The following is a 16,061-nucleotide window of genomic DNA, read 5'->3' on the forward strand; positions in this document are numbered from 1 at the left end:
AAGAGTCGTTCTAAATCTGCGTCAATTTTAACTGCAGTCTCCGAGGAAAAGAAAACTACGTTCGAACACTCTGATAAAGCTTCTTCTTCGTTTGAAGAGGGTGCACTATTCTAATGATTTTAAATCGCTAGACAATATTTCTTTTCATATATCTTTTGGAGCTTTGGATTTTATGGAATACTTTAAAATCAGAAAAATATATGAAATTCTGGCCTTGAGTCTCGAAATCTAGTAGATATTCAAAGCTTATTGATACTTGTTTTAATTTGTTGAATTTACATAGATTTTGTTTAGTGTCCCTAAACCCAGTAGGTCTTCAAAACTTATTTCTATTTCAATTTGTCGAATCTGGGTGGACTTTCGAAGCCGAGTCTTTTTAGCGGGAAAAGTATTTTTATTTCAAAGGCATGCAAGATAGTGTACCCTCTTAATTAAAATCGACGATTTCTCAAGAGTTCATCAGTCGGCCACACCTGAAGAAAAATCTGAATGAAGTCGACGAAGGGATCAATGGAGCAATTTGGAAACGATGCTAGCGGTTATTTTAAGCGGAGCGAACGTCGATGCTTTTTTCCAAGTTTCTGCGTAACAGCGGCCGAGATAATAGCATTAAAAATGAAAGCGACGAAACGGCCGACGTTCAATCGCGCTAGACAAAACTTCGAAATCGCGATAATACGCGCAATTGCCGCGGATGGATTAACGGAAATGAAGTGGAATTCAATTTCCTGGCAGCTGGAGATTTTCCTAAAAACGGCGCGATCGAGCTCCGCTATCAAATAATATGTACGAAAACGGAGGGAGTGTGAAAAACACGAACCGTTGCCCAGGAAGTTTTCCTAGCAACACCGCCAACTACCAACCTTAAATCCGTTCTATATTATCACATAAACGTCAGCTGAAAATCGTAAATGACACTTCCTCATTTACGCTGAAGAGATCTTGCGATTAGTGAGGTAAGAGGAGCCAAATGATTCGCCTTTCCATCAAGTGTCGCGATCGGAGGTGTATTGTATAGAGTTGGTGAGGTTGGATTAGGAAAAACTGTGAATCCATGTGGTTAGAGTAGATAGAACCGACTAATCTCAGACACACTTTCTGATGTAGTGTATTATTAGCCAAATTAATGATAATTACTGAGAGAGTCTTATTCTCTACACAGGGTGCCCACTCTGAGGCAGATCACCTAAATATCTTCTCTCTTAGAGATGTCTTGAAGACGTCTATTTTATGTCCATTTTTGGACTCTGTTTTTTATTTGAACGTCTCAGAGACATCCTTTGGACATTTTTAGGACTTTACTGTATGTTTTCAAGACTCTTTTAAGACGTCTCTGTAGAGCTATATGAGCTCTTTTTAATGTCACAGAAATCGTCCATGTCATAATTTGAATAGTTTCGAAAAAGAAATATCATACAAAAACAATTCTTTTGTATAGTATTATTTTCTTTAATTTCTTAAAATTTTGTGTTATTAAAAACAGAGAAGATATTCAGGCCTGCTTCAGCTTGGACACCACATATACAGAAAATGACTAATGCATCAAGATGTGTCTCGACTGCAAGCTTACCAGCTCTGCACAGTACCTGTTCCCCAGCCTGGTTCCAGAACGACTCTCCTTGTATTGGAAGGGGAGGATGCATTATCGAAAGGAATATTAAAAGGAGCCAAAATAAGGAGAAATAAAGGTCCTCGAGGGAACTGGCCAATTCCCATCGAGATGGCTGCCTCGACGACACGCGCACCAGGTGTATCGAAGGGGGTCGCGGGGGTGGGTGGAGAAGAGGTCGGAGAACAGAGTATCGGGATCACGTGGCTCATGTAAATGCGCGGCCGCCTTCCCTGCGTGTATTATTTTATTATATACCAGAAGCTATTGGGGCCACGTGACGCCAGGCGAGTTCCTCGGTCGAAACGCAATCATTCTTGAGTTATTCGAAAAGGGCGGCGGCTGCGACGGCCACACGAACCCCTTCCAAACGCTTATATGAAGAAGACGTCTAAGTAAGTACGTGCCACGCTCGCGTCCTGACAAACTTCCTTTTGATTGGCCCTAGCCGACGCGAGCGGCCCAGATACCACGGGAATCTGATTTCAATCGGGAACCAATGGACCTGCAATTTTATTAGGTCGACAGTCAGGCTTACAACCTTCTGCTTTTAATTTTCGAGCTTCGTGAGAGCTTTCTCGAGTGTTTGGGGACTTCTCTTAGGCGAGGAAGATTGCTCTCTTTTTGGTGACTGGGAATGTTGGGAAATTTGTTTCGATCAGATTTTAGGAAATTTATTGGAATTGAGGAATAGAAATTTCGAGGGTGCCTGGAATAACAAGCTTTCTGATTTCTATATGGGATGTTTCAGAGATACGTATCAGGATTTCAAGAGCTGAATCTACACACTAAAATGAGTAAAAGATATTATACAGTATATGTCCTATATATCTTACTTCTCGAGTTATGAATGATTGGAGAAATTTTATTTTAGTGCGTAGATTCAGCTTCCCAATTATTTTCATCTATTCCTGAAACACCCTCAATTTCTAAATATTCGTAGTCTAAATGTATAACTTATTCAGTGTTCATTCAAATTCCCAAACTATCGATTCCTCAAAATTCTCAAATGAATAATTATCAGAAGCTCCAGATGATCGAATTTTCAGATTTTCCAATTTCAACCAGCTTCCCACCCTCTATTCCCACATCAAAATCGAACATCGATCAAACCACCGCGAGTCGTCGAGAATTTAAGATTCAAAGCAAATGAATAGTTTCCTGCTATCGTGTTCGGTCACTTATCTTCACCTTGGTCGATACACGCCATGTCGATGGGCCATGGAAATTTTTCCGGGCGACCTGATCTCCTCGTCAAAGTGGCCCTCAGTCGGCTTTTCAGGCCGCGACACAAAGTGTCAACCGGATTATTTCGAAAAGCCAGCCATCGACCACACGTCAGAGATTTTCTGCACCTGTTACGAGACCGAAAGGAGAGAGGAGGAGGGAGGAACATCGAGGGAAAGAGAGAGAAAGAGAGAGAGAGACAGAGTAAAAGGAGGAGAAAGGGAAAGAGTAGCTCGTTAATGCTTTATCGCGCGGTGCGCCCGACTGGATTTGGCCCACTTAGCCGTTTCTGGAATCCTTCCATCGATCCGCGTGACATCCGGTTCTTGCTTGCATCCATTTCAAGTTCTGCTCGCCGATGGATACACACGGATGCCTGATGACACGACCGTCCTTCCGGTTGACAATTTTAACGTCAGTTCTCGCGGCCCCTCTACCCCCTACGCGAGGGCAACTGTCATCGGTCTGTCCTTTCTGTGGATAGGGATGAAAATAGATTCTTATGACCATATAGAAGAAGGATTCAAAACATCGTCGAAACAATTAATCAAGAATTCTAATCGATGAGAAGGTTTCGAAGGTTCACCCCTGATAAAGGAAATAAATGGGGAGTCTCTCTTGTCTTTTATGTCTAATAGTTATGTCACTGGTTTCATCTATCCACAGATAGGGGATGAAAATAAGAAATGGAAGAATAATTTAAAATATCGTGAACAAAATAGCTGAAGCATCCTAATTACCCGAAGGACTTTGAAAATGCACCTTTAAAAAGGGAAAAAGGGAAGGGCGTTTCGTCCATAAGTCGGGGATCGAGCTCCCCCACTGGAAAACCGCGGGGGTAATAATGAACGCGTCAATTTTCCGTCTCTGCTGGCCTGTCCACCCCCAAACGCAACCCCCGAACGACGCCATCCCTGTGTCCCCGTTCCTGGTGCCATTTTTTTCGCGAGCTTCCTTTCATTCGTTATCGGTCGCTTGCTAATGGCACGCGATTGCCTTTTCAACCCCCTGCCATCCCCCTTCGTCTCTCGTCGGTGTGTCTTCGTCCCTTTGCCAACTCCCTGAGCGCGGATGGCATTCCATTTTTGAGGATTGACGCTGCCATCGCGTCGAATCGGATTCGCCCAAATAGAAATTTTAATTGGGAGCTATTTTATGGACTAAGTTCCTTTGCCATTGAATGAGGGCTTTAAGATCGGCTAGGAGATGGTCATTTTTTACGAGGGCTTAATGAAGGTTGGATTTTAGATTAGCCAAGAATCGACAGCGTGAGTTCGACTGGTTCGATGGCTATGAGAGTTCGAATGCTTTTTCGAAGTCATAGGGGTTGTCATTGCCAGATTCGAGAGTTGGGAAACTGATACGTCATTGAAGGGTTTTCAAATGAGTTTGCAGTTTATGAGAGAGCCAGGAATTCTAGGTTTTAGGAACTTCGACTATTGGGAAATTTAAGATCAGGCTTAATTATAGAAGAAATCGAGTTAAGCAGTAGCAATCTGAAACTTTGAATATTTAAACATCTAACTTTAAAAATTTGAAATCCTAAAGATTTAAATGTTAGAAATATTTGTGTTTGAAAATTTGAATATTTGAAATTTTGAAATTTTGAAAATTTGAACATTTAAAATTTTGAAAATTTGAAAATTCCATCCATATGCAAGTGATTTCGCAAAAAAGACTGAATTATCGAAAAGTTTCTGGAGACTCGTAAACTCCCTTGGGCTCCCCAGAGTTTCAATAATTCGCCTCTAGCAAATTTTGGCCTCTCTGCAATAAGTGCATGCTTTTTCCATCGCAAGAGTGATTCGATTCGCTCGCTCGAAAGGGCGCGCGGCGGATTGTCCAGAAATTTAAACGATTTCCAGGGGGAGGGGCGATCGACGCTGGACAAAGGGAAAATTGACGAGTTATTTAATCTAATATCGGCCAGCCGATCGGAATTCGAGCCCGTGGAAAACGGCGTGGCGCGCGAGCGCGTAAGCGTTATTTCTTCCCATTCTTTTTCCGCTTCTCTTGCTCGTAATTATGCGCCGCAACGTTACAGCGGCCGAGCACAAAGGATCGGGCAGTGATTACGTTCCAATTTCGAGTTAATATCGCGATCGAATCGGCCTCGCGAGCGATCGTTATTATTTCAGAGGGCGGCGACGATCGGCGGGGGCGTCGCTTGGAATTGTCGAAAAATGAGCCGCTGGAAAATGGCCCTTTTCGTCACGACGCTTCCCACGCGTTTCGCTTCGGTATTCGTGCATCTCTATGGCAACAATTTTCCACATTTTTATCATCTCCAATTACAGAGTGGCTTGTCTACCTAGCGTGGCAATCAAATTTCGAGGATAATCCATTTAAAATTATTATTTGAAGAAAGAAAAAATACGAAGCCATCACTTGGAGAAAAAAACTCTCGAAGTTAGTCAAAATGTGATTTCTAAATATACCATCTTTGATATTTTAGTGCCACGTTATGAGAAGCTTCTCTGATTCAGTGATGCCAGATATCAGGACAAAATGTGTTCCAGCGATGTCGTGTTCCTACGTTGCTTATGGTACTCTCACTTTTATCTATTATGTATTTATTATAGAGTAGAAGAGTGAGGGTACCACAGGCAACGTAGTCAAAGCGACGGTTACCCCCACTCTTCTACTCTCTAGCACCACTGGAAGACATTTTGTCCCGGCATCTGGCAACACTGCTCTGATCCCAGAAACTCTAAGCTCGGGAACGTCCTAATTAAGAAAGTGGAAGCATTGACAGTGTTCTGATTGGGAGAATTTCTTCGACGGATACGTCTGGAAATTAAGTGCCTTTTAATTGGGCAATCGATCAGGGGATGAATCGAGTATGCGATTTCGCGAGCCTAAGTATCAGGGCTCGATTCGAAACCGCGGGATCGTTGCAAAATTCTCGGTACACCCAATGGAGGGAAAATTACCTCTCGCGTGGGCGTTGGAAACGTTCCAATAATGGGATGGGGGAAAAAGGAGCAACGGGGGAGACGTACACTCCGGGACACAAAAATACCACTCAGATTCGAAACAAGTCATACATCACTCACTCGAGGACACGAAACGAAAAACACACCGAAACCACTCGCTTTCTCCAAGGAAAATGCATCTGACACTCTTGCATCGTCACACCGTCCGCCCCCCTAACGACCCTTGCCCTGTTGGTACCCTCTTAGTGACATGTTTATCAGCTGTAGCATTAATTATAAGTTTGAGATATTCGTGGTATGCAATCTGACCCCTCCCCCCCCCTTTTTTATTATCCACTGACTTGTGTACATGTTACTTAATATTAATTATGTATCGCCCTTTGGAAACGATTTTTTCTTGAGTCTCTATGTGTCTGTGATATCCATTATCGAGATGTCTCGGCTTTTTTGTTTTGTTCGTAAGCGTAATCAGAGAAAGTGCCACTAGATTTCGCAAAACAAAAAAGCGGCCTGTAACACGATACGAAACAGACAAGAAAAAACGTAGACAAAAATGAATTCACAGACGACCCCCTGTTACGCGGGGGGTACGTACGAATATGTTCACAATTTATTCACATTCGTTTTTTTTTTCTGCTTTCAGCTGCACAGATTCCACAACGCGGAAGTAAGTACGATTAAATTACGTTGAAAACCGCGTCCCCCTCCCCTCGTACCCCCTACGTCTTAATTGGAACTATCGTCGGGCAAACGAGGACCTTCTATCCGTCTCCCTTTTTCTTCCCGTTTCGAAAAATCTTCGCCTTCAATGGATACTTACGACGTAGAATGCACCGCGCTTCGGTTCGCGGCTCTTCCCTTTTCCCAGGGGAGCCTTTCATCGACTAATTACCAATTAGTTCGCGTCCCTTTCGCGATGGTCAAACGTCTTCGGGGGCTTTGCCAGGCGCAAAACTTCCAATCCATTCGTCAGCGAACTTGCTGCGCTGGCTTCCCTTTAACTAGCTTTTGATATTATTTTTTTTTTTTGCTATCTGTTTCGCGTAGTGTTTGATTGTAGTTGCACTTTTTAGTTTTCAATTTTTATCGGGAATGGTTGCCTCTATCGATGAACACAGTGGGTCAAATCTCAGGAAGGTTGGTCTGGGCTATAAATATTAGTTTTTTTTTTTTTTTAAATTTTGTGTATTGGGGGGTTTGAGCTTTTTGGATACAAATATGTCAGTGTAATATTTGGAAGGTTTAATATTGTTAAAAAACGAATGCAACAATCGTCTAATATAAAATATTCTGGCTTTTCTGTTTTATATTTTGTCTTCACGATTCGACAAATCTAAAATCAGTTTCTGTGTCAATTCCTTTCATTCTTCACACTTAATTATATTATAACTCGTGTGAGCAATATTCTCCACTTCAAGAAGTTGTATTTTAGCCAACTTTTCCGAGATTCCACCCACTGAACGACGGTTATTTGCACGAACGGATTAAGGACGATTTTTGCAGCGAACGTCGAGCCTTAAAAGAGGCCTTTAGAGATAAAAGCCCGCGCTGGAATTACGAATTCGTTCTCTATTTTTGTTTTCCGAAGGCGAGTGCCTGTTCCTCCCGCGGCCAGTTCCCCAGCAATTCTTCCCATGGCGATGGACTAAAAGATACTCTGAATTTTAGCATGCAAGAGGAAAGACGAGATGGCGAGCCAGGCAGAACACCAACAGCCCGCCCCCAAGAAACCGCGCCTGGTTTTCACAGACCTTCAGCGCCGTACTCTGCAGGCTATTTTTAAGGTAAGTCTTGTATAACTTAACTCGCGTTTTGATCGATACCGCCTCTCTTGCACCTTTTCCCGCGCGCTCGTCCTGGCCTGAGGTTCCAAGACGCTCGGAATCGAATCGAGCTTCCCGCGCGAAAATACAGTGTTCCATCTTTTGTAATTTCTCTGCGCCGAGCGAGACGAGGACAGGCGATTTTTTTTCGAATCTGTCAGTTCGCGCAATCAATCCCGCGAAATTGGCGTCGAGATTGAAATTTATACCTTCCCTTGTAGCGTCGTGTATCATCGAGTTCATGAACCATAAAAATAGTAGGGAAGTAGAGGCGCTATTCTTTGTCAGTAGGAATATACAGGGTGAGCATGACGTCTTTAATTACTAAATTTATTAGGAAACAATGAATGGTTTGAGTCGTTAGTGTTTGTTGTATAAATATAAATGATAAAGAACTCTGAGTGCTATTTTTCTTCATTTTTATGCTATGAAATATTCGAATTTTGCAACTTTTAAATCTTTGAATATCGAAATTCAAATGCATTTAAATATTTGTACGCTTAAAGTTCTAAATTTTTTGAAGTTCAATCTTTTTATTCTTTTCAATACATGTCAAAAATATAGAATAAAATTTATTGATACCACGATTTAGTTGCAATAAAATTAAGTTTGAATTCTGATCTAGAATGAGTGTACCAAAATTAAGGTTTAGTGGTTCAAGGGGATACACAGTATAAGAGCAACGCCAAGTCTGACCACTGACTTTATCTACTGCAAAGTGAAAGCATTCCTCACTTGGTGTACCCCTCAATCGCCTGAAGCTGAACTTTGATACACACGTGTTCGCTTAAAATTCAAAATAAATATTCTAAATAATTCTAGAAAACAAAGTCCCATAAACAATTTCTACAATATTAAATAAGGCAGACAATTTTCATTATTAGAAAACAGAATACATAGTTTTGATGTTTTCGTTCCATCTTAATATTTAATCATCTCTAAACACAGTAGTAAAGTTAAAGGTGTCTACTGCACAAGGGTGGATTTTTCTTCGCCTGAGTGGGAGAAATATTAATGGGGAAACTGACAATATCGATAGCCATTCTTAAGCATAGTCTTGATCGTAGTTGCGATCGAAACGCGGCGAGCGCGAGGCGAAGGAATCGGCCACGAAATTATTCACGACGGATCGATAGGGAATGGGACGGTCGACGCGAGGGTGAGTTCACCCCCTGAGGTGTATCTCCGTTTTTCTCCACGTGCACGCGAAAAATCAGGGTTACGACACGCGACTCGACTGATCGGTGTCGCCTGATCTATCCTTTCTTGCGTCGACGCGTTTGCCTCGGTCCCTGTAATGAACTTTAATTAGCGAAATGGGAATTGGAGGTGTGCTCGTTTTGTCCCTCGCCTGAATAGGATTATCGAAACGAGATTTCGAAGAATACAATCTGTAGAATAATTAGTTCGCGTCTGTCGACTGATTTCTATTTTCTGCGATTTTATTCTCTCTTCTTTATCAAGAATTGTATCCTGAGAAGCCACAGCGAGCAGACTGATAAGAATTCGAGCAGTCTGAAAGGTCTAAATATCAGCAGCTGACGGTGGAAACCGAGGCTGCACACGGTCGTAATGTCGTTGGGAACTATGCCAAATAGTTTGCAAACTGGCCTACGGTAACTGCGACGAACTTGTCATTAAAGGCGACATTAAAAGACAACGAAAGAGCTCGGGTATGACGGAGGGACATTTACGTACTCGACGATTTACTCGATGCCTCATCGGTGGACTATCGATACCGCTGCCACTCAGTTCTCCGCGTGACACTCTGCGATCTTTCAATACGCGCTTAGCAACAACGCGGTGGTATTCAGGAATCGCAAACATTTGTGAGAATCAGAAATTCCTATATGTACTATTCTCCTTCCATTTTAAATTGTTGAATTGAATATTTGTGAATTGTGAAAAAAATTGTGAAAAAATTTTTAAATATTCGAATTCTTAAATGTTTGAAATTTCGAACAGTTTTAGTCCTCAAATGTATAAATTTTCAAATATTCAATAATTATAATTTTCTAATATTAGAATTTTCACGCTCTGAAATATTCAGATTTTCGAATATCCACATTTTCTAAATATGGGAATATATTTATAAATATATTGTAAATTTATAGTTCTTCTTGGAATTCATCCTAAGTGCAGTTCCATTTTTCAATTTTGTATCGATCAGTTTCTCAGAGTCACAAGGAAAGCCTCAATCGCGACGATTCGAGGGCGTGAAAGTGGGGGCGAGGCGCAATCTGCTCCGTCAATTCGATTGCAGGATAAGTATGGAGACAACCTGGACGTTCCCGAGGAAAAGGGAAAAGCGGTCCCAGCGTATTCGTCGGCTCTTTGGAAGTATGCCAAATAGTTCGCGAATTGACCTTAGCCCAGTTAACGCCACCGCTCGATCCTCCTCGCGTTCCGCTTCTATTTTCCGCTCGATTATTCGAGCCTTAAACTTTCCTCGAACTCTTTCGTCTCCCCGCGATCGACTGACGCACGAATTCTCGCCAGGATCCTTTCTTCTGGACCCACGGAGCTGACAACTCTATTGGAAGCTTAACCATTCTTCCTGGTGGTACTTTGACCCTTAGTATATGAAGATGGATAGTCCCAAGGATCACGATATTGCCTATATCTTCAACACGGGGATTTCAAATTTTCAAGGTTTCAGTTGTTCAGATTTTCATACAATCAGTCATTCAGATTTTCAAATTTTCAAACTGTCAGTCACTTAAATTTTCAAATTTTCAAATTTTCTAATTTTCAAATCTTCAGTTATTCAAATTTTCAAATTTTCAAATCTTCAGTTATTCAAATTTTTAAATTTTCAAATCTTCATTTATTCAAATTTTCAAACTTTCAAGTTTTTAAATACTCTCAGATTCTCAAATATTCCAATTTGGAATGTCCAAAATTCCAGTAAAATCCTTCTTATTTAAACCCATCAAAATTAGTGTATTCAAATCTCACAAATAAGATATCCAATTGACCGACTATTTATATTATAATCCGAAATTTAATTTTTCATTAAGTAATTGAATAAGTGATTACCCTATTCCTATACCGCTCTACATAAAATTTCATTCACTGATTAACTGAAAGCTCTTAACTCCAAATTATCTTATATTAGGTACAGTATATTAGGAATTAATGTGATCACAAGTTATTTTAATGAAAAGCATTGCATCTGTCATAGAAACAGTTTTAATCAGAAATACAATACATGTCATATTATAATCTAATAAGTAAACTGTGGCTATTTATGTAGATACATGTATACATGCATATACTACTTATAGCTGTACAGGCTTCTATCTTCCATAGTGTTCAGCTTTATAATAATAAAAAAGAATACTCTCCCTTCATAAAATATCAATCGATCCAATAAAAGATCGACAGAACACCAGTGAAACGGCTCGCGCAGGAAAGGTGCGAAGTCAACGGCGGAATAAAATTAAATTAAGCCTATAGAACTGCGCTATTACGGGAGATTTAATTACTCAGAGTGGAACTGGTCGTCGTGATTCGTCGAACGCTCGAAACGATACGAGCTCGCAAAAACGATATATTCGCGAGGAGCATTGACGCAAAGCGAGATCGGTTCGACACGAAACAAAATTTTAAATTGAATCGAACGACCATCGCTGTGAGGATTAATTTTTCCCGTTTCCGGCGACGAACATTCCTGGTCGAATCGTGAATAAACGAGTGGATCTGAATGAAACGCTCGCGACAAATCGATTTCATTCATGGCGTTACGTTTCTGAATTTTCTGGTCGCCTGGAATTTCTCGTGGAGCCTCTTTGTGCTAGAGAATTTTCTTCGATCCTCTGGATTTTTAGATTCACGATTTCGATGGGGATCCCTTTAGGACTTCCTATTCTTTTGTTCGAAAGAGTATTCCCTTGATAAATGTTCGCCCTTATGGTCACTGTGCCTTGAAATTATTTAAAGAAAGCGATTTTTCTTGCGTGGATTGCCACTCAGTGAGAGTTGTGGGTTCAATGAGACAGTAACATAGTGGAACAGAAATTGTTCTTAGAAATGTGGTTTTTCTTGTGGATCCACTGAGGTGTTCAAATATCGAGGGAATATTATAGGGAATATTCAGTAAATTATTTAACGAGGGAATATTATAATTTCTCCAGATTCTAGGAATTATCGATTTTCCATAGACCCTGCAAAGGTTCAAGATTCTTCTCTCATTATTTTCTCTGATATTAGTCAATTCTGTTTGTCACGATTTTGAATTGCCCGCGTCTTTCACCCCATGACACGTATCCAACCCCTGTCCCTCTCCTTGTGTTCAGGTGCACAGTGGTTGTCACAGTATAATCACGATTCTCGTGCCGATAGTGCCTCGTGTTGCCAACAATTGATACGCTTCTCTGTGCAGTGAAACCTGCGTCTTAGACAGAGGAAGCAACCTTCGTTTCATTATGTGCAGTGAATTAGATTGAGACAGGATATCAGTGCGGTTACAATTCCTTCGATGTCACCTCGGTGCGTCTGGAATTAGTGAAAATAAAATACCTGGAGGAATCTAACACTCTTCTAATGTGTACACTCGTAAGCTTTTTAAGTTATTAGTGGAAAATAATGAGCTGGATTCCTGGTGCATCACTGCAACTAAAGTGCATATCTGTGAGTCAGATTTGTACCATGAGTGTTCAATTTAATTTAATTTTGAAGCTTTCTGAATTTCCTTACTCTGTGTTCCAGCATTCTTACCTGTAATCTTATTCTTACTCTAAAGAAAATTAATCCATATTCTCCACAGTGGACTGGTATATCAAGAACGACTAAGATTCCTCGAAATTCAGTCAAACAAAAATGGTGTCTATCAAAGCATAAATGAATCTCCTAGAAAACATAACTATTTTAAGGTCAGTAAATCAGAAATCGAATGTTTCTCCAACTTCGATCTTTTTCCTCGTTTCACCTCTTCCCATAAACCTATTTTTATTCTTCCGAAGAGAAGATTAGGGTCGCGAAAATTGTCTGTAACCGACGGTCAAGATAGACGCAGGGACAATATCGTTCGTTTTAATTTAATCGCATCGAAGGGTCTAAGCGTTCGTGCTTCGCGCATGGAACGCGTTAATTACCGCATTTCAGCTGCACACGTAGCCGGAGCATCGGTTTGTAATAATTGTTGCTTCGACCAATCGATACGCTCTACCTGGCTTGTTATTGATCGACCGACGCCGAGTAAGAAACGTCGCGTGGGAAGAAAGCGTGCCAGGCCGTTTACCACACGTACAGAACTGTTTACCGTGCACGGTACGATCCGTCGACGATTTTTCCCTTTCGCCGCTTCTCGACGAAGCCTCGGACCCTTTACGAACGCCAGCCCCTATACTTTCGCTGGGGAATAGAGTCGTAACGTTCTCTAATTCGTCGCTTAGATATTTGATAATAAAGACAGCTGTTACTAAACTGGCGAATATTCGATCTAGAAACAGGTGAAAATATTTGCTGAGAATGACAGACTTTGATGAGGGGTCTTGGTTACAGGTGATTGGGTGTCATTAATGGGGGGTTTAGCGAGGAATTAGTGGGATATTGAGAAATCTTTGATCAGTGACTTAATTAGGAATGAGAGTTTCGAATAAATAATAGGGCTTGTTAATAAAGTAATTTTGGTGGGATAAGGTACTCGAAACTCGCGACTATTAATAATTAATAATTGAAAGAAGAGTATTTTATACTTCCTGTTAATTTTAGTACGTGATTTGACTGAGTGTGAGTGCTATAAACTTTGAGAATTCTAGGTCACTGCCTGAATTAGTTTCGGATACATCATTTCTTCTAACTTGATAAATACTGCTTTCAGAAGATTACGTTTAAAGTTTCATGTGTACATACTATTAAATATTCACACAGAGTTCTATCAATTTTACAAATATTTAATACCACTAAGTTTCAAGTCCCCTAAAATTAGGTAGTCATAATTGACGTTTAATTTACTAATTCAATAAAAATCTATTATATCATGATTCATTTAATGTCTCGTTCACAGTGTTTAGAGACTAAATTTATATACCATTATAACCTTCTTATTTTTATAGTAAGTATTTTATTACTTTTCCTTTTTCCATTCTAAGGTAGTCGACCCAGTCGATCATTTAGTACTGAGGTCAATTCTTTTAATGAGAAAGTACGTCTAAACCGAATAAAAGAGAAGGACTTTTTTTAATAGTCAGTATACATCATTTAAATTAATGATATTTGCTGACAAAGAAGAACTTAGCAGCCACATCTGAAATAGTTGACTCCATACTCGATCAGTGGCCAGTAGTCTTAAAATAAATTAAAATAAATATACAATATTTGCGAAAATTTCTTGTTTGCTTAATATCCTAGATTAACATTCGAATTGGTGTGTTGCAGGAGACCAAGAGGCCGTCGAAAGAGATGCAGGTGACAATCGCCAGGCAGCTGGGCCTGGAGCCGACGACGGTCGGCAACTTCTTCATGAACGCTCGACGCCGCTCCATGGACAAGTGGAAGGACGAGGACCCGAAGACAGTCGCAGTCGAGGAGGGACAGCTATCGCCCACAATAGGTATCGGGCAACGGCAACCAAGCGACGTTTTGTGACACACGTCCGACCACGAGGAGTACCACGACGAGTCGCCCGAAGAAGATTTGCCCTTCTCGTAAGGGCTGCGCGCACTTCTTGCGACGCAACCGATCGCTCGATCGCGACTGAGACCATTTTCAATCTGGAACGACAGCTTTCTTGCTTTTGAAGAATTTTTAGCATAATCGCCACTTTCTTTCGGAGACCTAGCGAGGTTCTCGACTCGAATTTATTCGATATAATCTCGGGACTCATTACCAGGACTCGTTGGAGAGATTGTAAAATATAAGAATATAGAACTGTATCAGTAATTGGGATTGCAGTCTGAATAAGAAATCTAAGAAAATCGAATTTATTACTCATTGATTTATCTTAGAAAATGAGTAATGAATTCGAGTTTTTCGGTAGAGTTTGTTTATTTGGATTTATTTTGTAATTATTGATGCAGTTTGTAATTTGAATAATAATTGGACCAAAGGGGAGTAGAAAAAGGTGGGAGAAATTTCATTGGGAAAAGTAGTTGCGATGGATTGTTGTTTTAATTGATAGAATTTTAATGAAACACAGAGCGATCTTCGAGACGTAGCTGCTTAAAATATATGCACAATGGTGTCATTATCTTATAGCCACACTTGCAACGGTCACTGTGATAATTCTTTAATGACGGCCATCTATGACGCGTGACAGCCTTGTTCGTGAATATTACAGTCGAGCCTCGCTGCGTCCTGTAAAACGGCACACATCGCTATTTTCAGCATTCTGAAACGCATTTCTGTTCAATCTGCTTCTCAGACTTCAATCTTAAACCAGAAGAACTTCAAATTTCATTTTATGCTTCTACAAAAGAAAACAATATTCAAAGACCCAGTAAAGGTAGACAAACTCACAGCTAAAAAGATAGAAAATATTTTCTCTGAAATAGTCATAAAAAATCACGTTCCAAAGTCGAGATCGAGCATCGTGAAACAGCGTCGAAAGAAATCGTGCTGGCCATCGACTTCTGGTCACGAGGATTCTCTCTCCCCTGTTATCGATCTCGAAAGATCGTCGAGCAAGTTTCAGACCAGATCCAGAGTCGACTTTTCGACGAATCGTTTGAGCTATTGTCGATTCTCTCCAGGAACTTGGTGCCATAATTTGCCATATTAGAGTAAGCTACCTTTCTCTATGGAGAGTGACTCACCCCCTCGATTTAGAACATTTTTCTAGTCTACGCGTGTCATTGGTGATTCTCTAAGAATCACTTCTCTTATCTAGTCAAAATTGCGAACGATGCGCTTCGATTTCTGTGGAAGATGCGTTCGAGGCTCCTAGTTTTTCTCGTTGAAGAGAGGGTGTCGTTTTGGTGGTGACTTCCGCCACGTTCAACCCCCCACGAATTGAAATATGGCGTTGTCAAAGGGTATTGTTCACTATTTTTATATTCGAACATGGAGGTTCTTCTATTTTATAATTGAGAAACGAGGAAAACGATGCTTTCTTAGGGGTTGAACAACCCTTTGCGATTATATAGTTTCTCCTGGCGAGCAGCCTCGGTTAATTTATTAGAGGAGAATGCTTGACGTTGAACGTCCAGGTGTTTCTTAATATTACGAGTATATTAATAGGTAGTGCCATGTGGATAATTTCCAGTGCCATGTTTTATTTAATTTGACGTAGAAAATGGAATATTATAAACAGAGGCTGGTTTCCTGTGAAATCGCAAAGGGTCCCAAAGATGAGGGAATTATTTTACTCTAACCTGTGACTTGAACAAGACACTCTTTCGACAATCGAGAAAGCCTGTCACTATCCTAAAAAGAAAAACAAATAACCAACAGTTTCAGCTATCCTCAATTCTAATTCCAAACAAATCAACTTCCCACCCTAAAAAAAGAAGACAACAAATCCAA

The 16,061-nt window shown here is 40.6% G+C and overlaps 1 protein-coding gene across 1 annotated transcript in view; it reads left to right on the plus strand.

Annotated features, from left to right (window-relative positions):
• The window catches only part of LOC143184310 (one cut domain family member 2), a 76,703-nt gene extending 62,394 nt beyond the window's left edge, over positions 1-14,309 (plus strand). Inside the window, exons 2-4 of the mRNA XM_076386387.1 lie at positions 6,416-6,439; positions 7,441-7,556; positions 13,977-14,309. Coding sequence (XP_076242502.1) covers positions 6,416-6,439; positions 7,441-7,556; positions 13,977-14,186 — 350 coding nt within the window. The 3' untranslated portion in view covers positions 14,187-14,309. The remainder of the gene's footprint in view (positions 1-6,415; positions 6,440-7,440; positions 7,557-13,976) is intronic.
• The last annotated feature ends 1,752 nt before the right edge of the window (positions 14,310-16,061 follow it).

The sequence above is a fragment of the Calliopsis andreniformis genome, chromosome 10 (assembly GCF_051401765.1).
Source record: "Calliopsis andreniformis isolate RMS-2024a chromosome 10, iyCalAndr_principal, whole genome shotgun sequence".
Lineage (NCBI taxonomy): Eukaryota > Metazoa > Arthropoda > Insecta > Hymenoptera > Andrenidae > Calliopsis > Calliopsis andreniformis.